Genomic DNA, 22,509 nt, shown 5'->3' on the forward strand with positions numbered 1-22,509 from the left:
TCCTAACAAACCATACATCAACGGAAAGCTTTATTTATTCAGCTTTCAGATTATGTATTATTCTCAATTTCGAAAAATTGACCCTAATGGCCAGTTTTGTGGTCCAGGGTCACATATGGTTTCAGAGTTTGAGACAGAAAATTTAAGTCAAAGGAGTATGCCAATGGAAGGTTTCTGTGCAATCTAAAGCAGAACAGCCTTGTTTACATTAGTGACCAACAAAGGTGACAGGCTATTTTTATATTCACCATATCGTCAGCTGAAGGTATTAACATGAAACATATTTCTTCAAATGTCCAGAAGCCAATCATTTAACCGGATCAGACCAACGCCTCATATACTAGCCAATGAATGTAATGTTTCCGTCACAACCTTGTGTAACCCCGCTGATTGCGTAGTTTTGACCCGTACTTTTGTATCCAATCAGATGAGAGAGATCCGTCACGCCTACCCGCAGCCGGGTATTATTAACCCTTTGATAGGCTATATGGGAATAGTTTTATTTGTAACATTAATGACTTTTAAAACTCATGCAGAGATGATAAATGTTATGGTGATATAATATACTCATACCTATTTATTAAAGTTTATCCCATGAGTGTTCAGAAATATAAAACATACTCTACTTATTAAGTAACCCTGACATTTCCAGCATCTGAATTTTACGATGAATAATAACATTTATAATATTTCAAACAAGCCTTCTGATATAAATACCACACTGGCCTGTTTTGAAAATTATGCGAATGAGCTTAATCAAAATTGGAGAAGCCTGTAACAATTCAAAGCCTGAGCAAATTGCCGCTGTTTTTTTTAGTGATCCAATCCGGAACGCAGAGATCCGCCAGTCCTGGGCTGTTGCTCCCACTCGGACTAGTTTACCATTCATCTCAGCACAGCAGCGATGGCAGCGATCAGGACGGTGAGTTCAAAGATCATTTCACTTATCTCCTCTACTACATCCCAAAATCCTGCTGTCAATAATTAACAACTCTGTCTAAACACTCTCGATGTTTTTGGAGTATATTTAACAAAACTAAATTTAGCAGCTTTGAGCTGCAGGTCATCGTCGTTGCAAATCCACAACACGCATATTACAATTATCACATGAGCCGAATGCGTGTTTTTAAGTGTTTGATTTTATTTTTGCATAAAACATCAAAGTGTAGTTTGTTGATTTTCATTGTGAAATGCGGTTTATACTCAAATCTGCATACTCAAACATTTGCGTTATGAATGAGAGCAGCTTTCCACGTATTTCCGTATGAACGCACGTACATATGGCAAGCCGTGTTAACAATCATTCATAAAAATATACATAATAAATAATTTTTTTGTTACCAGTGCTTTTCTAAGAAAAAAAATAAATAATAATTCTATAGTTTCTAGTAGGGTTTACAATTTTACTTGTAGCCTTTTAATAGATCCAAATACTAATTCCAGTCATTTCAGTTAACAATTAACTAGTATTTGAATAACTTTGCTTTTAATCACTATCCTATTCCACTTTCACCGGTTACCGTTTTGCAGATCTAATCAACATGGGTCTGTGATATTAACTACCACACCTGACTAGTATGTAATCTACATGTTGTTGAAATCTATTCCTGTTTTACTTGTTTAACTTGTGATGAGGTGCTAGTACTTATATTTTAGATACATGTAACTAAATGTTTAATCTCACTAGATATATACTAGATAATCTTACTACTAATTTTAAAATATAAAGCAATAGCTTACCAAAAAATGAAAATTCTGTCATTTATTACCCACCCTCATGTTGTTCCAAACACATAAGACTTTGTTCATCTTCAGAACACAAATTAAGATATTTTTGATGAAATGCGAGAGCTATCTGGTCTTGATTTGTGTTGAAGATGAACGAAGGTCTTTCAGGTTTGGAACAACATGAGAGTAATTATGACAGAATAAAAATGTTTGGGTGAACTAACCCTTTAATTTTTAATGTCTATAAACTATAGTCTAAGTATTCATTGCATATAAGTAAAGCGCCATTGTACTTAGTGAAATAAAAAAATAAACTTACAATAGAGTTACATAAGTAGTGTAATACTGTTAAAAATGTGTAGTGCTACTGAAATAATAGTTACCAGTAATACTGGAACACTACTTAGTAGACTTAGAAGACTACTTGGAAGTAAATAGTTGCAACTTATGCCTTTTAATTCTTTTCAAATTGCAATTTGTTATCAATAACATACTTGACAATATGATGGTAGTGACAAGAAGCAAAGAGATAAACGAATACTTATAGTGAAATTGCAAACAACACTAGTCACTATTGGGTTACTTAATAATAATAATAATAATTAAAATAATACTAGTTGCAATAATATATGCTAGTTACACTAGACACTTCTCAGTGCATGTTTTGCAAGATTCCCCTTTCTGTCAAACATATTTTATTGGACTGTCCCTCTTTTAATGTATGCAGAAAACTCTTTTATGAAGTAAATTTACTTAAAATCTTGTGCAATATAATTTTTTTGTCTGATTGTTTGTTTGCCAGTTTTTATTGTATTTAATATACTTATAAATTTTTTAATTGTTTTTGCCATGAAAGTAGCCTAAGATGCTGACATGGCATTGAATAAAAATATACCCATGCTTTTCTAAAAATGACTGTATTTCTTGCTTTAAATGAACCAAAAATAGGTTGAAAATAAACATTTATCAACACTAAACATTTAACCCAACCGCTGAGTCAAAACAACCCAGTTGCTGGATTTGTCCATATTTTACCCAGTGCAGGGTTGTAATTAACCCAGCATTTTTTAGTGTGCCGTTTTTTAGGAACTAATGTTAAAACGTCTTGCCATAAGACACTTTTGCTAGCCAAATTATGCACAGAGTTTGGTGAGGTCACCTCACAGAGCTATCATGTAGCCCTGCTACATTATTTATAATGTAAACAAATGTCAAATAAAACATGAAAAGAAAACCGTAATATAATTAAGTGTGTGTCTTACAGTAAAATAGGCAAACACACACACTTCCTTTTTCATTTTGCTTATTCACTCAGGATTTTTTTAGCTATTAAAAGCACTGTTACTGTGTGAGCCAACTGTCTCCTTTGCACAAATGCAGGTATATACAGCTGGCACATTCAACCTTCACATCTCATGAGAGCTAAATAACAGCTGTCAAGAACAACATGCTCTCTGTCTGTTTGGGCTGTGAATGTAAACGGTTGAGGTCACGCTCTGTTTCTGTTTTAAGGCACTAAATGGACGCTTTCTTCAGCCTCTGTCCCTGTCATGTGGGTCACTGCGGTTCGTCAGTTCCTCCTTCAAGGTATTGAAACAAACCTGTTGTGCCAGGTTTATGCGCTACTTTTATTTCCATGCCGCCACGGGTCAGCCTGGGCCTTCAGGTCTTGTGATTATGTGTTTGTTTAAGTTGGCTCAAAGTTTACGATCACATTTTTTGGGGCGATGCAGGCCTGTAAAGTTTTACAGCTCTTCCTGAGTTGCATTCTCTGAAGTGTTAAACAGACCATGGTGTCACCTTGTGGGATCTGATGTCTGTTTTCTTTGTGCTTTCACCTTCTTGCATGATTTCTTTTTTTTATTTTCCAACACCCCCTTCCCTTCTCTCCGTAATTTAATTGAATTCAATTTCTATAAGAGCTTGACTGGCATGATGAATCCAGATTAATTTTTTTAAATGCATGTGCAATCAATGATAATGAATAAACACCTCTCCACTTGCCCGCTTTACTCCCCGCCCCTCTCTTTCTTTTCGTTTTCTCTCTTTTTTTCTGTCTCTTTCTCCCGTTTGTTTGTGTCAGGCTGCAGATCTTACCATAGAGAAGAACCCTGTAGTGAAGCCAAAGCCAGACCCCTCGACCCTCGTGTTTGGCAAGCAGTTTTCAGACCACATGCTGACCATCAGCTGGTCTGCAGCAGGAGGATGGGAGTCACCTCAGATCAAGCCCTTCCAGAATCTGTCCCTTCACCCTGCTTGTTCAGCCCTGCATTACTCTATAGAGGTGAGGGAGTGTGTGAGCCACATGGTTCCTGGCATGCTCTTCTCATTTATTCAAATGAATATTGACTTTATTTTCCAAGTCTGTTGTTTTTACCTGAATTTTCTCAGATGCTGTGCCCCAACAAACTGTGAAAATGTAGAAATTAAATGTCTGCAGAATTTCCTTTATGGTATTATGATTGCAATTATTAATTTATAAATATTAAATTCAGCAAAATATATCATGTTTTTGAACAGTAGGATTTTTAATGTTTTTTAAAGGAGTCTCTTCTGCTCACCAAGCCTGCATTTATTTGATCCAAAGAACAGCAAAACAGTAAATTTTTTACATATTTTTGCTATAAAATAACTGTTTGAATATATTTTGAATTGTTTTCTGTTCGAAAATATGTTAAAATGTAATTTATTCCTGTGATTTTAAAGCTGAATATTTAGCATCATTATTTCAGTCTTCAGTGTCACATGATCTTTCAAAAATTATTCTAATATTCTGATTTGCTGCTCAAAAACATTTATTATGAACAGCTGAATATAATTTTTTTCATGTTTCTTTGAATAGAAAGTTCAAAGGAACAGAATTTATCTGATTTAGAAGTCTTTTGCAACATTATAAATGTCTTTTATCATCACTTTTGATCAATTTAAAGCATCCTTTAAAAATAAAACTGTTAATTTCTTAAACAAAAATAAAAAATTATATTAACTCCAAGCTTTTAAATGGTATAGTGTATAATGTTACAAAAGCTTTTTGTTTCAGATAAATGCTGATCTTTCTATTCATCAAAGAATCTTGGAAAAAAATATTATTATAATAATAATAATAAATGTTTTTTGAACAGCAAATCAGTATATTAGAATGATTTCTAAAGGATTATGAGACACTGAAGTACTGATGCTGAAAATGTAGCTTTGATCACGGGAATAAATTACATTTTAAAACATAATCAAATAGAAAGCAGTTATTTTAAATTGTCAAAATATTTTACAATATTACTGTTTGCGCTGTATTTTGGATCAAATAAATACAGGCTTATGAGCAGAAGATACTTAAATAAAATCTTACTGTTCAGAAACTTTTGACTGGTAGTGTACACTATACCAAATTAGTAACTTTTTTAATTACATTTATATAATCTTGATGAATATATCCTAAATTATGCAGCTTGACAATGATGTTTATATGCAGTATAGTTTTTATACTTTTTTTGTTGATACTTTTTTATTCAGCAAGAATGAAATGCATTGATCAAAAGAGACGCTAAAGGTATTAACAAAGGTACAAAGTATTTTATATTTCAAATAAATGCTGTTTTTGTTATGTACACACATTTTTTATTCAGGATACCTTGATAAATATATCACATTTTCACAAAATTATTAAAGGTGCCATAGAATGGAAAACTGAATTTACCTTGGCATAGTTAAATAATAACAGTTCAGTACATGGACATGACATACCATGAGTCTCAAACACCATCGTTTCCTCCTCCTTATATAAATCTGGTGTTTGCAAAAGACCACTGAAAAATAGGTCAATTCCAACATATACCCGACTGTTACGAAACTTTCCCGAGATCCTTAATAGTTACGCCTCCAACATTTACATCGCCCAATCATCACTAACGTGAGTACATCAGTTAAACAACGTGAGTCACTCAAGGGACACGGTTAGCTTAATGCTAGTGCTAGCCTGTTACATTGCTATACATAGGATTTCACTTACCACATAAACAGAGAGATGACTGCGCTGATGATGGTGAATGATGGAGAAATAACTGCCTGATGATGACGAATGATTAACAGATCCCGAGTATCACTGACAAGCAGCTCAACTTGTGTGTTAAGAATCACTCCCTCTGCATTATAACTTTACACAGAGCACATGCATCACAGTAATGAAACTAAAATATCCGCGATTCAAAACGGCAGATTCAACAAACCGCATATTAAAAGCGGCTAGAGCTCCTAATTAAATATATATTTTCATCCATGTGCGAGCTATTGAGCTCTGTGAAACAGCCAATCAGAGCAGAGCTCATTAATATTCATGAAGCTTCCAAATAAGGCAAAAACAGAGCCTTTCATTCTAGGAGCAAATCCTAGGGTTGTAAATGGACCTGTAAAACCATTTCTGAAGATTTTTTTGCCCTTTCCTATGCCAAATACCTTCTATGTAGATATCAGAGAACAATTTAAAATATTCTCTCAATGCATTCTATGGCACCTGTAAGCAGCACAACTGTTTTCAACATTGATAACAATAAGAATTTATGCCCAAAATCAGCATAATAGAATGATTTCTGAAGGATCATGTGACACTAGAGACTGGAGTCTTCACTGTCCACTGTTTTAATGTTATATAAAAAAAAAAACATCTATTTTTAAATTGTAATAATTTTTAAATATTTTGTATTAATAATATGTTATGCTTGGCTGTATTTTTTAAACAAATAAATGACTTAGTATTTCCATTAATGTTCTGCAGTTATTTGACCTTGTCAAGGTTTATTTAAGATGAAATGCATGAACTGGAGTGAACTATCCACTTTATTTTTCCCGTAAGAGCGGGTGTGGCCATTTGCAAATTTTATGGGTTTGGCCAGCTTTTTTCAGCTTTACAAAACAGCTTGTTTTGCTGCTTGATATTGCAAATGGGTGTGTTTACCATATTAATTTAATGTATAATCTTAATTATAAACACATTGGTTTGTAGTTCAAACAGTTTTACTGTTTACAGCATGTTGTAATTCTTCTCATTATTTCCCTATAGTGCCTAATGAACCAGAAGTCTTACCCAAAAGCTTACTTTTGTGTTGAAGAATAAGGTGGATAGGGCTTGCAAATGATGTTTAAGACTAATTTCCATAATTCATTTTTTTTTTAATTTCAGCTGTTTGAGGGCATGAAGGCTTTCCGGGGAGTGGATAACCGCATCCGTCTCTTCAGGCCTATGCTGAATATGGAGCGCATGTACCGGAGCTCAGAGCGGAGCTGCCTGCCTGTTAGTCTTTATCTTATTCCATATTGACTGATGCTCTGTGATATTATCACATTTCCACTTAGCCAGTCCGTGTGCCATATCCTCTTCCCACCTCCATCAGCATGTTCTCTTTCTCTCTTTATCTCTCTTAGTTGTTTGATAAGGGCGAACTGTTAAAGTGTATCAGTAAGCTGATTGAGGTCGACCAAGAATGGGTTCCTTACTCCACAGATGCCAGCCTGTACATCAGACCAACATTTATAGGAACTGAAGTAAGACATTTTAGATATTAAAATAGATTTTGTCGAATGATTTTTGGTCTTTTTAGCTTTAATGATAACCTTCCTTCTTTTTGCAGCCTTCTCTAGGCGTGTCTCGAGCAGGTCATGCTTTGCTCTTTGTCATCGTTGGGCCTGTTGGACCTTATTTTGCAACTGGAGGCTTTAGTCCAGTGTCACTGCTGGCAGATCCTCGATATGTCCGGGCCTGGAGGGGCGGCGTTGGAGAATACAAGATGGGAGGGTGAGTTTTTACAAAAGCTTGGTAACATACACTACCAGTCAAAAGTTTTTGAACAGTAAGGTTTCTTCTGCTCACCAAGCCTGCATTTATTTGATCCCAAGTACAGCAAAACAGTAACATTGCAAATATTTTCACTATTTAAAATAGCTGTTTTCTATTTGAATGTATTTTATAATGTAATTTATTAATTTGATCAAAGCATCTGGTTTCAATTGTTGCAGGATAGTGATGCATTTTCTTTGTTTTAATGGTGAGATCATGAATGGCAGAAGAACAATTACATTTCTGTTGGAGCTTATTTTTTTGCAACAGTCTGTTGCCTTTTCAATGCCTCAAGGCAACTTTGGTGTGCTTTGGTTTTTGCACTATTGTTGTGCCAATTTGGTGTCTTACGAGTAGCTTGTCTCATTCAGGTTATACAGAGAAATTCATTAGCTTGCACAGGCTGCAGTAGGCTGGTACAAGTTGCAACATGGGATTGTTGTAAATTCATTGGTCTGCTGACACTTTACACTGATTTAGCTCTGGTTTCTGTTTATGTGCTATATCTGTCTCTACTCACCTCTCTTATCGGGCCTTATCTTACTGTCCCATTATGCATTTAAGGTCCACTTCAGCAAAGCTTGTGCTGCTGTCCTAAAAGTTCACATTATCTTTTATATTATGAATTGAAGTGCTTTAACTGTTGGTTTTAAACCTCTTCCCTGTAATTATGGCTTTATGTTTCTTAGTAACTATGGGCCGACAATTGCTGTTCAGAGCGAGGCTGCCAAGCTGGGCTGTCAGCAGGTCCTCTGGCTGTATGGTGAGAAGGAGGAGATCACTGAGGTCGGAACCATGAATCTCTTCATCTACTGGACCAACGAGAAAGGAGGTGAGAGGGAGAGTAGCTTCTAGAAACTGAAAATTAAAAATCTTTGCAGTCCTAACGTGTGTTTTAGGTGCACAACTGTGTTTTAGTATCCAAAATGTGCACTTTGAGAGGTGCATTTTGTAACTGTTGGTGCTTTAACAGTTCGTAAACAAGACTGCATGGGTCTAGCCAGAGCTACTTCTCTCTGTTTATGAATATGACGAGTCATGCAGGTACTGGGCTACTCCATATAGGGCCCTATGATTTCCGCAATGCGGAAAACACGGACAGAATCGCAGACTCCAGTCATAAAAATGGAATTTACGGTATAATTCAGGGAATTCGCCAAATTTTAAATTAATAAATCAAAAGTAGGTCAGTACACTTAAATCAAAACGTGGTATCGACTACTGTCTGTGAATATCAAGCAGCAGAAATGCTATTTAAATATGAATCCTGCATGTTCTGTGTGTCTCTGTGTTAATGAATTTCATTTACTACACAAATACAGAGGTGCGCATGATTCTCGTCATGATTTCAGACTTTGCTCCCTCATTATACGAGTATGAACATAGTCTCAGCCTCAGGCGTCACGCCCACGGAACGTTGGCTAAACGTCTGATGCATATGGTACACTTAACTGGAAACACTTCAGGAATGTCAGAGTCGTGATCTGATTAGTTGAATTTGATCGGATATCCGGAACACGCGAGTGTCGCGTTTATTTTCGGTCCGCCGGGAAACAAAGCGCCAACTGATTTACTCAGCGTTTTGCTAAAAGGTGCTTATGCAGACGCCGTTGTTGTTATACACATTTGCGACGTTCGCGAACAAATTACTGACTTACTGCTTGTTCTCCCTCCTCTTCGTTAACTTCCAATGCTGGTTATTTCAATGACTGACTTGTTGCACGCCAGTCTGTTGTTGTGGGGGCATTTCTACGCCCCGAAACGTGACGCTGAACAAAACGAACTGTGATTGGTTGTTTGACATGTCGGTCAAACGGCCTAATGGGCGGGCCTTGGCCAATTAAAGCTGCCATGAATTCCAGACCTTCAGCCGTCATACTACGCGAGACTAGTATGAACACAGTCATGAACATAATCTCTAGATTTGCTCTGAGAGTCAATTCATAAGCATTTTATCCTTTTTTTTTTTGAGAAAAGCTTAAACATAAAGGTCTTCACAGCAATCCGTCACAATGAAAGTTCAGTTTTACTTGAAGAAACTGTGACAGGAATATATTACTTAATGTGATGATAGTAGTAGTAGTAGTACTACTAATAAAATTGTTTATTATTAAAACATTAATGAATATTTACCAAAAAATTTACCAGTAAAATGTAAATGCACTGTATTCAGTATTTCTGAAGAAAATAATAATAATAATACATTTTAACTGTGTTCATGACAGAAAATTCCATAACTTAAAATTGTATTTATTTTACAAATCATGATTCTCTCATATTTCCAACCATTTCCTGACTGCAGAAACACTAGGTATTTTTACACACAAAAAAAATGTAAAACTGAGTTTGAGCCATTCAGTTTTATTATTCCATTAATTTTCATAGGGTTTTAATAAATGCTGTTCATAGGGCCTAAAAAAAAATTACTTTTGTTAAATATAATAAATTGCTGCCAAATTGTGTAAGTGTCATGCTTTTTGATTAATTTTATTTAATTTAACCAATAAAGAATTAAAACTGAAATCCATAAATTATAATTGAACACTTTTTTTTTTATGGAAATGGAAAAATGTGATTTTATAGAGCCCTCTCCACAGTGGTTGTCAATAGTCATCCAATGAGGCATACCAAAGTAATTCAACATAAGAAAAAAACTGTTTGGAAGATGTATTCATGATGTATTCACTTATCATATAACTTTTGTTATATAATGTACTTTTAAATGCCTTTGTCACATGGATTATGGCTCTTGTTTCTGTAGACTTTTTTTTTTTTTACAAGGGTTATGTTATTTATAAAATGATACCATACTTCTACATGCATTTTTTTGTGTGTAAAAATACCTAGTGTTTCTGCAGTCAGGAAATGGTTGGAAATATGAGAGAATCATGATTTGTAAAAAATAAATACAATTTTAAGTTATGGAATTTTCTGCCATGAACACAATTTAAAATTTACATTGTGCTCTTCTCTACAATATTTAATTGGCTAGAATTTTTTTTTGTCTACTTTTTAAAATCCTTATTCGAAAATCATGAAGGAATAAAAAAGTTATGGAAATTAATCAAATTGTCCTGATGCCCTGAAGAGAAAAAAAACCCTCTAGATTCTAGAATCTAGATCGCTAGATTAAGTCAAGCACACTACATTTTGGGATACACTTCTCTTGCAGTTTGGCTTGTGTATAGTTTGTCAAGATGTTGACAGTCATTTGGCATTATATGGGTAAAGATTGTCTCCCTCTGCTGGTTGTAGATCTTAATGCATCTTAATGTATTCGCTGACATTTGCATATCTTTGCAGAGAAAGAGCTGGTCACCCCTCCACTTGATGGCGTCATTCTTCCTGGAGTCACCAGGCAGTCGCTTCTGGATCTTGCCAGAGAATGGGTGAGAAACAATGGTGGAAAAGGGGGAAGTTTCTCAACTCTCACCTTCATGTGTTCTTCAAAATATTATCTATCTTAGATTGCCATATGTGTATGATGATATTCAAGTAAATGACGTGACAATAACACGTTAAAGGAGTAGTTCACTTCCTGAACAAAAATGTACAGATAATGTCCTCACCCCCTTGTCATCCAAGATGTTCATGTCTTTCTTTAAATTTAGTTTTTTGAGGAAAATATTTCAGGATTTCTCTCCATATAATGGTTATTTTCTATTTATATACATTTTAGCCTCAGATGCTTGTCTTGTCTAGCTCTCTGTGTCCGGTTCAAGACAGTTAGGGTATGTCGAAAAACTCCCATCTCATTTTCTCCTCCAACTTTAAAATCGTCCTACATTGCTGCAGAAGCACTGAACCAGTGTTAACAAAGAGAACGTGCAAAGAAGATCAAATGCCCTTAACTAAAAAGGTAAAACAGCAATGTAGGACAATTTTGAAGTTGGAGGAGAAAATGAGATGGGATATTTCGCTACGTAAGACCCTTCTTCCTCGGCTGGGATTGTTTAGAGCCCTTTGAAGCAGCATTTAATCTGCATTTTGGAAGTTCAAACTCAGGGGCACCATAAAGTCCACTATATGAAGAGAAATCCTAAAATGTTTTCCTCAAAAAACATGATTTCTTCATGACTGAAGAAAGAAAGACATGGACATCTTGGATGACATAGGGGGTGAGTAAATTATCTGTAAATCTTTGTTCTGGAAGTGAACTTCTAGCACCATGGCATTCTTTTAGATATCATGGCATGCTAAGAAAATACTATGGTATATGAATATGATAATTGTTAAAGGAGACATTAGATGGGCATTTTCTACAAGTTGTTATGATTCTTTAGGGTCTTCATGAAATGTCTGCAACATACTTTAATTAAAATTCCTCAATGGTCGTGTAAATCAACACCCTTTTTACCTTGTCAAAAACAGCTTTGTTCCCAGTGACCCATTTCAGTGCATGGCTCTTGAAATGATAATGAGCTACTGCTCACCCCGCCCCCTCTTCTGTTTTTGTGTATTCAGTGGCGTGTTACCATCAAAAACAAAACTAATCCACTTTGTCCTCAATGACTCTAAGACTTATGTTCACTTCTAAATCTAACTACAAAACACCTGCATTGTTTACGAGACATTGTTGTCACTACAACTGCTCGAGTGCAGAGAAAATGGCGGACAACGTAGTACTGTTTGTAAGGGTTGTGTGTCTTTTTCAGGGGGACTTTAAAGTAACAGAGCGCAGAGTTTTCATGAAAGAGCTGACGGCCGCTTTAGATGACGGACGGGTTCTGGAGGTGTTCGGATCGGGCACTGCATGTGTGGTTTGTCCAGTTGGCAGTCTGCTCTACAGAGGACAGGTAACCAGAAAATGCACTTCGCTTCTCTAATACAAATCTCCGCTGACATCTTTAACCAGTAACATATATACATTTCTCGAAAAAACTCTTCTTTTGTTTAAATCTTTCAGAATTACCAAATTCCCACAATGAAGAACGGTCCAGACCTTGCTAAGAGATTCCATAAGGAGCTGACTAACATCCAGGTAGAGAAAACTTCCAAATAGTCCTTGAATTAATAATAAATGTGTGTGTATATATATATATATACTGCCCTCCAAAGGCAAAGCGCAGTAACTACGCATTTGTTCAAAATTGAGTTAAGGCTTAAAATGACTTTGTGACAACTGTTTTGTCTTGTGGCAAAGTCTCCTGGTTCAATTTTGTCCCAGAGAAACGAGAGTGTTTCAGAGAAACAAGAGTGTCAACATGTTTGACTAGTTGGCGTAAAAACCTTAAAGGCATTTTTCTCAGTTTCAGTGTTGGCGTAGTTACTGCACTTTGCCTTTGGAGGGCAGTGTGTGTATATATATATATATATATATATATATTTTCCTTTCATTCCATCATCACACTGTCTTAATCTCTGCCATGTTTCTCCATTTACAGTACGGACACACTCAGAGGGACTGGGCACCGGTGATCGTCTAAATGATCTTGTGCAGGTTTTATGTCTAAAACCTCTCATCTCAAGTGTTTGTGTCTGGACTAAATAGACAGGTGTGTTATTATACAGTAACAACCTTTCTAAATGGAAATATATGCAGTTTTTTTTAAATGACCTTACATGCTTGCTTGGAAATCCATATGGCACAATTTGTAGCACTAGAGATCATCCTTAAACCTGAGCACAAGCGTCATAAGCCATGTATATGCAACTAAAGGCAACAAATATTGCAGTAGTTACTGATCCAATCTGTAAGCTTTTTTTTTCTGTTTGTTACCAACCAGTCATGCTTTTGCTGTTTCCTTTTTGTCTCCTAAAATGTTTTATTTCCTACAACTTTTATCTGTATTAACATTTACACTTTTATATTGCGGGAACGGTGCTAAGAAATCAGGTGGTTGAGAAGGATCAGACTTCAACACGAAATCATTTTAATGTAAATCTGCATTCACTCAGCTGCTTGTTTGCGTAACACAATAACAGACGTCATGATTTTCTTTCTTACTAGCAGGACAGACGTGGGGTTTTTTTTCTTCATTATTTTAAACAGTTTTCTTTTTTTTAAAGACACTAAATTTGAAAAGAGAGTGTAAATGGTTGTAAATGTCTGTCTAGAGAAGGATAAGGACAGCGTATTATCGCCAGATGTAGATTTAAAACCATGAGCTGAAATTATGCACGCACAAAGGGCTTTAGGATGGCCCAGACATAGCAGCTCTAGAGACCACTAGAAAAGTCTTGATGTGATAATTGTAGGTGATCAATACTAGGCTCTGTGTGTGTGTTATCTATGTGATACCTGGAACAACAATGTGACCTGTATGTAAATGTGTTTGTGAAATATGTAATGTTCACTGAACATGTAGTTTTAATGGCTGGAATACCTATTAGCTCATTGTGAAGCCCCCCATGTTTTATTTTCCTTTTAAACTTGTATTTTAATCCATGAACTCCACATCTCTTCTGTATAAGTGCCTGATGGAGTTGGCTGTTTCACTTTTAGTTCACCATCTTTCACATTGGTCATTACTGTGCTGAGGGGGCCGCTGCTACACTCATGATTGGTTTTTGTTTAAAGGGTTTAGATGGGAGAAGATGTCTTTGCTTTTTCTGTTACTGTATTTTTACAAATAAATTCTATTTGCGTCCAAATACGTAGTATGCTTTTTGCTTTAACTGCCTACATGTATTTGTTTCTGCAGGTCTAGTTTCCTTTTGTGTGTGGCTATTAAGCATACTTTTGATCAACGGTGGCTGTGAACTGTTTGGGAACTACTTGGACACATTATTTGTTGAATTTCAGGAACCAAAAACATGTCTGGTTCATATTTTATCCCAAAAGAAATCAAAGTATAGAGAAAAAAGTACCGTTAAGATTTTTTTCCGTATCTGGATCATTGCTGTAATGACAACAACAATAGGATATATTATAGTAAAATTATCACGGTAGCATTTTGTTAGACTCTGATTATGATTAAAATAAAAAAATTGTAATGTACTTTTGTAGCTTTATAAAAGTCACTGAATATAAATTATATAAATCCATCTTTTGAAGATCAAGGTAAACTGAACTTATTTTCCTGGGAAGCATGTCAGTATCTTCTGTAGCTTTTGAAGGACAATACTAAATGAAACAAATATTATATTTAGGCTCTTAATGCATCGTGTTTCCTTCTGGAGCATCACTGAGCGTTTGAACCTTTTGTAATAGTTGCAAATGAGTCCCTCAGTTGTCCTCAGTGTGAAAAGATGGATTTCAAAATTATACAGTTATTGTTGGAAAGGGTTCAAATACACAAAAATGCTGAAAACCTAAAGAATTTGTGGGACCTGTTTTCGGAAGAAAGCGGACAGTTACCTGACAAATAAGGGACTCATGAACAACTATCACTAAAAAAAACAAAAAAAAAAACAGCTGTGGATCATTCAGGTAACACAGCGTAAAGAATCAAGTGTATGTAAACTTTTGAACAGGGTCATTTTTATGAATTCAACTAGGATTTTCTCTTGTGGACTATAAGTGTCTTTTATCTTAAGTATCTTATTCAGGTCAGTGCTAAATAAAAATAACATACATTTTGTATGATCCCTCTTGTTTTTGTAAATTATAGTGATTCTGCAAGGTGTATGTAAACTTATGACTTCAACTGTGTATGGTCTTAAAAATACCCTTTTTCATTTTACAGAATGTATTTTCATTTTTACTTTTGCATTTGGTTTTATGAGATTTCTATTAGTGTATCATAAACATCACAGTGACAGTTTTTGTACATTTATTTAAGACTTTGAGGTTTTGTTGTTTTTGTGTACAGATAACATCATTTTAAGTCATTTGTCCTATGATTCAGATTAACCAGTAAACCATAACCCAATTTAATCACATCTTTCATCATAAAAAGTAAAAAAAAAATACAACTTATTTTGTATTTCTTTGCATTACTTCAGTATATTACTATATAACGTATATTATATAACAGATAAAGAGAAGATTAAAGTAAATAAAGAGGTGCAGGGATCCATACTATATATATATATATATATATATTTTTTTTTTTTTTTTTTTTTTTTTCTCTTTGTGAAACAGACCCAAATCAATAGATTTATAAAGTCTATTATGAATTAATTATCTATTTTGTTGTCTAGAGCAGGGGTTTTCAAACCTGTCCTGGAGCCTCCCCTGCCCTGCACATTTTGCTTGTCTCTCTCATCTAATACACCTGATTCAAATCATCAGCTCATTAGTAGAGACTGCAAGACCTGAATTGGGTGTGCCTAATAAGGGAGACATATAAAATGTGCAGGGCAGGGGAGGCTCCAGGACAGGTTTGAAAACCCCTGGTCTAGAGGCAGCATTGGATCTCTGGGCTGTAGAAGTTTTTTGAGGATTCTCACATGCTCTCGCTGTCTTTAGGAGAGTCCTCATCAAACAAAGCCATGGTGGTGTGGCCTAGAGGGTTATAAACGATCCCTTCCACCTCTCCGCCACCATTTGCTGTCTTCTGGAAGTGGATCTCCAGGTTGTCCTGCAGGTTGTCTTTGTCCATGATATTAGGGATGTCCGTCAGCAGCACTGTGCGCTTGCACACTGAGTTACAGATCTGAAAGGGAGCAACAGTCAGTTTACATGATAAACAACCCAACATTAGCAAGGACACTTGATTTTTCTCACCTTCATCTGTGAAATCTCGCCATTGAGGAATGGAGTGACTTTCACTTTGTACTTCTTCCTACCAAACTCTACCTCATGATCTTGTTTGTCGGAGAGTTGTTTGGCAACTGAAGACAAATAGAAACAAACAGAATTAAAGGGGACATTGATGTAAAATTCACGTTCACGTGGTGTTTGCATATAAATTTGTCTTAGCAGTGTGTGGGCACAACCACCCTACAATGGTCAAAAATCCATTCACTTTTTGTCCCAATTTCCAAAAAAACCTAAACAGTCTCAATTATCAAGCCACGAACGCTGACTGACTGTTCAGTATTAGCATTTTTCTACCCTCAGCCAGTTTTACACTGTCCGACATTTTCTCGACGCTCGAGCAGCTGTAGCAACAACAGTGGTTTGTAAGCAATGCAGGTGTTTTGTAGTTGGATGTAGAAGTAAAAATAAGAGTCTTCATTTTCTCCCGACATCAGAGTCACTGAGGATGCAGTGGATTAGTTTTGTTTTTGATGGTAATGCATTGCCGAATACACAAAAAACAAAAGAGTTGGGCGGGGTGAGCAGTAGCTCATTATTATTTAAAGAGACATGCACCGAAATGGGTCGCTGTGAACAGAGCTGTTAATGACAAGGTAAAAAGGGTGTTGTTTTGCACTACAATTGAGGAATTTTAACCAAAGACTGTTGCATACAGTCCCTATAGAATCATACCAACTTGTGGAAAATAGGCACCCGATGTCCCCTTTAAAAAAACAAAAAACATCTTGCATCTTGCGCTGAGATGTGTCAGATTGAATACATTTAGTTAACTTACCATTATCTTCTACAAAGGTAATAACCACGGTGCCAGAGTCATGCAGCATGTCTGTGTCTTCCACCTCGCCGCCTCCATTCCTTGTCCTAGAGAAATGGATGTCCAGTTTGTCTAGAACTCTCTCCTCAGGTTCTTCTTTAGGCAGGTTGGAGACTAGGATTCTGCGTGGGCACACCTGCGTTTCCATCTAACAGATGGAGAGAAAAAGAGAGTGTTGTTTTATATCATGTTATATTATCATGTTGGTAAATGGAAGTCAGCTTGTCTCCATTACCTCAACGTATCTGGGTACCAGGAATTGAATTGGTTTAGAATGCACAGTGATGGTACAGTCCCCAAGTTCCACTATGTGATCCTTTAGGGTCAAGATGTTCTGAGCCACTAAGATGTAGTATCAAGAGAGATTTGAAAGAAGATGTTTAATAAAGCATTTAGCCACAACATTCCCTGGTATGCTGCCCTACAAAGGCAAAGTGCAGTAACTACGCCAACACTGAAACTGAGAAAAATGCCTTCAAAGTTTTTACACCAGCCAGTCATGTTGTGGGTAGATTAGTGGTAATGCATTCATGTAATGCCTTCTTAGGAAGAAAATTTTTATATATAAAAACCATGACAACTGATGTGACGTTTGACCACCAAAATACAAATTCTGCACTCTGCCTTTGGTTGACCTGAAAAAACTAAAACACTATTGCATTAGCACTATCTTCCTTACCCGTCTTTGGATATTGTGTAACGGCAGACCGCTGTCAAAGCCGAAAAAAAAAATCTAGAACGCAGTAACATCACTTACTGCGGTTTGTCTTGGTATTAGTTTGGATTTTGTAGTTACTGCAATTTTGACACTCTCGTTTCTCTGGGACGGGATAAAATTTAACCAGGAGACTTTGCCTGCAGTTACTGCGCTTTGCCTTTGGAGGGCAGTATGTATTACAATAATTTTAATGATTTTGAAAAGTGTCTCAGTGTTTTTTTTGTTTTTTTGAAAATCAATGGCAGTGGTTCATAACCAGAAGGCCCGGAGCCACTAGGGGTCCTCAGCAAACTTCCAACATAGTTTCAGTTGACTTAAAATTATTTAAAACATAATATAAAAAAGAACCCTCAACAACTTTTTTTTTCTCTACAGTCTTGGAAAACTAAGAGTGGCCATGTATTAAAATAAGGAGGGCCTTAACTTATATAGGGTTAGGAATCTTTGTGGACAATAGTGTGTTTTCAGGATCAATCGGCCATATTGGTGGCACTGAATGTAAACAATGCCACTGAACTGAATGAAACTCGCATATTTAGCTGATTATTGCTGCTATAGATTGCCAAAAGGTATAACAAATCAAGGAGAAGAGTGCAAAAAACTGAGGAAAGAAGTTGTTTGTGGTTGGTCAAACTTAACCGGGATTTCCAGGGCAAGAATCTTGACAACATTCGTGTTTGTTCTAATCATTTCTGGTCTGGTAGGTGAAAAATTAGGCAAATATCTTAATTAATACTGCTTGTACATATCTTTACCACCTATTAATTTTAGTTTGTCAAAGTATTGTGCCCTTTTCTGCTTACTGAGTCCTTCTCTATGATTTAGCAGCTTCCACACGTTTTTTTCCCATGTTTTAGACAGCATAAATTAGCGGAACAATGTATTCAGTAGTACACTAACCGTGCAATCCATGCTGTTGTTTACAGCCGAGTATTGCCAATATGGCCACGCATCAGGGCAACTGACCAAATCGTGACGCAAACCCTCTCTATGTTGTTTCTGATGCCAAAGACTTTCTGTAACACTCATATTCTGTTTTGTTCATGTTTTCATTGTTTCATCATGTTTTCTTTCTGTCTTCCTTGTTTTGCCTTTTGACCCAGTTTCTTCTTCTATTTAATTACTTGTTTCGTTTACCTGTTAATTAGTTAATTATCTCTTTTATTTCAGTGTATTTAAGCCCTTCAATTCCTTGAGGTTTTTGAACCTTTAGGCCTCTGACATTGATTCTTATTGTGATGACCTTCTGGACCATTACATACCATCCTCTTCCTCAAAGGTGATCAGTGCTGTTCCTCCTTCCATCGGATAAACTATTCGGGGATTCACATCAAAACTCACAACATGCTCTCCCTTTTTTGTTTCTCCCCGAAACACAACCTTCCTCTCAGGCACCGCTGTAGAGATCTGCGGAGTCAGTGTAAAGCCTTGTTAATCTCATATTTTTTAAATAAACATTGAGGTTTTAAGTTCAAATTTATATGAATATAAGGTAAAATATTGAAAACATTTAGAGTGTTATTAAAAAGTATTTACATAAATACCAATATTGTACTGATATATGTGACCCTGGAGCACAAAACCAGTCTTAAGTAGCAGGGGTATATTTGTAGCAATAGCCAAAAATACATTGTATGGGTCAAAATTATCGATTTTTCTTTTATGTCAAAAGTCATTAGGATATTAAGATCATGTTACATGAAGATATTTTGTAAATATCCTACAATAAATATATAAAAACTTGATTTTTGATTAGTAATATGCATTGCTAAGAGCTTCATTTGGACAACTTTTAAAGCAATTTTCTTAATATTTAGATTTTTTTGCACCCTCAGATTCCAGTTTTTCAAATAGTTGTATCTCAGACAAACATTGCCCTATTTTAACAAACAATATATCAATGGAAAGCTTATTTACTCATCTTTCAGATGGCGTAAGAATCTCAATTTCCACAAATTTACACTTACGACTGGTTTTGTGGTCCAGGGTCACATATTGTAAAGCCACACAGCTCTTTCTGGCTAGTGACTGCAGCTAAGATATGAGTGAATATATTTATTTTGACATTGTTAACCTCAGTTTGCTGTTTCAGATTGCTGTTTTTACGGTCCAGGCTTTGCATCTCCTCCTTTATTTTCAGAATCTCCGTCTGCATCTTGCTATTCTCGTCTTCTACAGCTCTGCATTTATCCTGCGCACCGCCAATTACAACAGATTTTTTTTTCAAAAATGTCTTTAAACTAGAGAATAAAATTTGTGTTTGTATATTTTTTATACAGACCTTCTCTTTTTGAATAATATTAGTATATTTCTTTTTTTCGTCTTCATTTGATGCTTCCCTCTCCTCAGCACGTTGTTTAAATTGCTTGGCAAAGTTTTTGTTGCTAGCTATGCCATCTTTCAGTATTTTTTGTTCTGCCAACAACGTCTCATGCTGTGTCTGGACAGATGAGACGACATAAGGATTAATGGTTTGTATTTTGGTTGACATGTATGCTGGTTTACAAGCCATTCACACACCTTGTATTTGCTGATATCCCTCAGAACTTGGTCCAGGCATGCCAAAGACCCACCATCCATAAGACTGAAATCCTAAGTGAAAAGACAAAATGACAAACAGGGTCATTGTACTGAATGGAGAATTAATGCCAAAAGAACAAAGTCTTTGCCAGAGCACTTCCTTACCTCGGTAGACATTTTCTACATACGCAAGAACCTGTAAACAGATAACACTGTTACCTAAGGCAGAAGAACAACAGAACATACCTTTACAACCTTTAAAAACCTTTAAGAGCTGTCTTTCATCAAATATTGGATGTTTTATTAGCCTGAATTGAGCTAGTTTATAAGGCTAGTTAATAAGCTTAGTAAACTTAAGTTAAACATGACAGCATGAAATATTGACGACACAAAAAGTTACTATAAAACACTTTAAAGAATAAAACATTCGACACTTTATTAGCGCCAGCAGATATGTTTTGTTCTGTTTAATGTTTGTTTTGTAAAGTGGTTGAGGAAAATGTCGACATTAAATAGTTTCACTTGCGTTCACTTTATATGCGTCTCTAACGAGTAACGACTACTTTTTAACAACAGCAACACATTAAACACAACGACTTATGTGACTAGTGACTTTTCGTTAGAACCATTGTATAGTTTTTGTTTTGTCATGATCATTTATTAAACACATTAATATAAATAAACAGACGAGACAAATACATACCGTGATACAGCAAACAGCAGATCGTTTCGCTTTCGTTTCAGGTCTGATGGGATGTATTTGCTATGTTCACAAGGGGGTGGCGTCGATTATAAAGGTACAGATTCTTTATCATGAAACACACTGGATTTACATGTTTTATGGGGACATTTAATATACGTAATGGTTTTTATACTGTACAAATTGTATTTTCCATATCCCCCTAACAACCCCTCACACAAAACTTTTTTAGAATTTCATTTTTTTTGTCCAAAATTTACCAAAAGCTTTTTGATAAATCATACAATTTTCATATAACATTTAGCAAATGGTGCCAAAATGGATCTAAAGCTGTATTTCTGCAATGCTTTGGTATAGCTGACCACACCACATCAATTTTAGAGCAGTGCCACCTATTGGTCGTTAAATCGTTAAATAATATTAATTTACTATTGATTTTATGATTTTTCAGCCGTTTTGAGTAAATCATCTTAAAATGTCTATAATTACTTAAAAGTCTTAAAGCGCTCGAACCCCTGCCTGTACGTGTCTTAAAGACTGTTCCAAAATATAGTCTAGATAGATAGATAGATAGATAGAAAAATAGATAGACAGATATGGGCTCTTCTACAGAATTAGTCTAAATTGCTGTCCTGCAACCAAAAAAACACATTTAATAAGCATTTAGGTAAATCTTAGATATTTACTAAGACCATTTTATTATTGTAATAAAATCATATTTAAAATATCAGTAAGCATAAAATATATGAAATCATCATTTAGTGGGTACTTGCAATTGGAGGGCAGCTGTCCCGAACCCTAACTCCTAAATTTCAACTTATGAAAATGATATTGAAGTAATTTTGGCATTTTATTCCATTGTTGTTTAAAAAAAAATAATTATATATTTTTTATATATTTATATATATATATTATAGCCTAATTTTTTTTAATGGAATTTCTCAAAAGTATTTACTTTATATTTTCTTTGTAAATTATGAAACATTTTAATTGACATTTCATGTCACTAGTGTTTTAGTCCATTGGCTGAGACTGATTTTAATTACACCCTTACATTTATGATCAGGAAATATGTCCTTCTCTCTCATTGCTACATGGTGAGTAGGCCCCATCATTTTGAGGTAGGCGATATATCCCATATGGAACACACTGTGAGAATCCCTGCTTTAAGGCGAGTACACTTCAGGTGAATAGGGTAAAAAAATAACTAATATTTATCACCTTACTTACCCAGTTGATTGATTACATTGAAATTGCAAACAATTTTTGTATTACAAGTTTTCTAAAATGTTACGTTTAAATATGAAAACGAGCCATTATTTAATGAAATATGCACTAATTTGCAAACATTTCTAGTACAAAAATCTAAGCACTGAATGAAGTCAGTTTCGAAATTCTTGTAAAAAAATTTTTTTACATAGAGTCAAATGTTTTTACAGATGGGATTTTGGGTATCTCATTTTGTCACTCCATAATTCAGAAAAAAAAACGTATTTTTTTTATTTTATTTTTTTTACCATTTTTATGGGAGTAAAATGTATAAAATCAAGCAAAT

The 22,509-nt window shown here is 35.3% G+C and overlaps 2 protein-coding genes across 3 annotated transcripts; one reads left to right on the top strand and one right to left on the bottom strand.

Annotated features, from left to right (window-relative positions):
• The first annotated feature begins 857 nt into the window (after nucleotides 1-857).
• Nucleotides 858-14,149, top strand: bcat2 (branched chain amino-acid transaminase 2, mitochondrial). The gene is made up of 11 exons (XM_073831432.1): nucleotides 858-922; nucleotides 3,241-3,315; nucleotides 3,812-4,012; nucleotides 6,902-7,012; nucleotides 7,144-7,263; nucleotides 7,350-7,513; nucleotides 8,245-8,387; nucleotides 10,859-10,944; nucleotides 12,211-12,351; nucleotides 12,462-12,536; nucleotides 12,940-14,149. Exons 1-11 carry the CDS (start codon nucleotides 905-907, stop codon nucleotides 12,979-12,981), a joined length of 1,176 nt encoding a protein of 391 aa, XP_073687533.1. The 5' UTR covers nucleotides 858-904; the 3' UTR covers nucleotides 12,982-14,149.
• Nucleotides 14,150-15,835: 1,686 nt separating this feature from the next.
• On the bottom strand, nucleotides 15,836-21,028 carry ifi35 (interferon-induced protein 35). Of its 2 annotated transcripts, none has more exons than XM_073831535.1 (10): nucleotides 20,958-21,028; nucleotides 20,420-20,450; nucleotides 20,255-20,326; nucleotides 20,016-20,174; nucleotides 19,809-19,925; nucleotides 18,997-19,141; nucleotides 17,252-17,358; nucleotides 16,978-17,164; nucleotides 16,167-16,273; nucleotides 15,836-16,095 (listed from the first exon to the last, which is right to left on the bottom strand). In XM_073831535.1, the coding sequence occupies exons 2-10, from the start codon at nucleotides 20,429-20,431 to the stop codon at nucleotides 15,886-15,888; spliced, it is 1,116 nt and encodes a 371-aa protein (XP_073687636.1). In that variant the 5' UTR covers nucleotides 20,432-20,450; nucleotides 20,958-21,028; the 3' UTR covers nucleotides 15,836-15,885. The 2 variants fall into 2 exon arrangements, with proteins under 2 accessions (XP_073687636.1, XP_073687699.1); XM_073831598.1 differs by having other exon boundaries at nucleotides 20,420-20,473; nucleotides 20,958-20,979.
• Between the last annotated feature and the right edge of the window lie 1,481 nt (nucleotides 21,029-22,509).

This window comes from Garra rufa, chromosome 1 (genome assembly GCF_049309525.1).
Source record: "Garra rufa chromosome 1, GarRuf1.0, whole genome shotgun sequence".
Taxonomy (NCBI): Eukaryota; Metazoa; Chordata; class Actinopteri; order Cypriniformes; family Cyprinidae; genus Garra; species Garra rufa.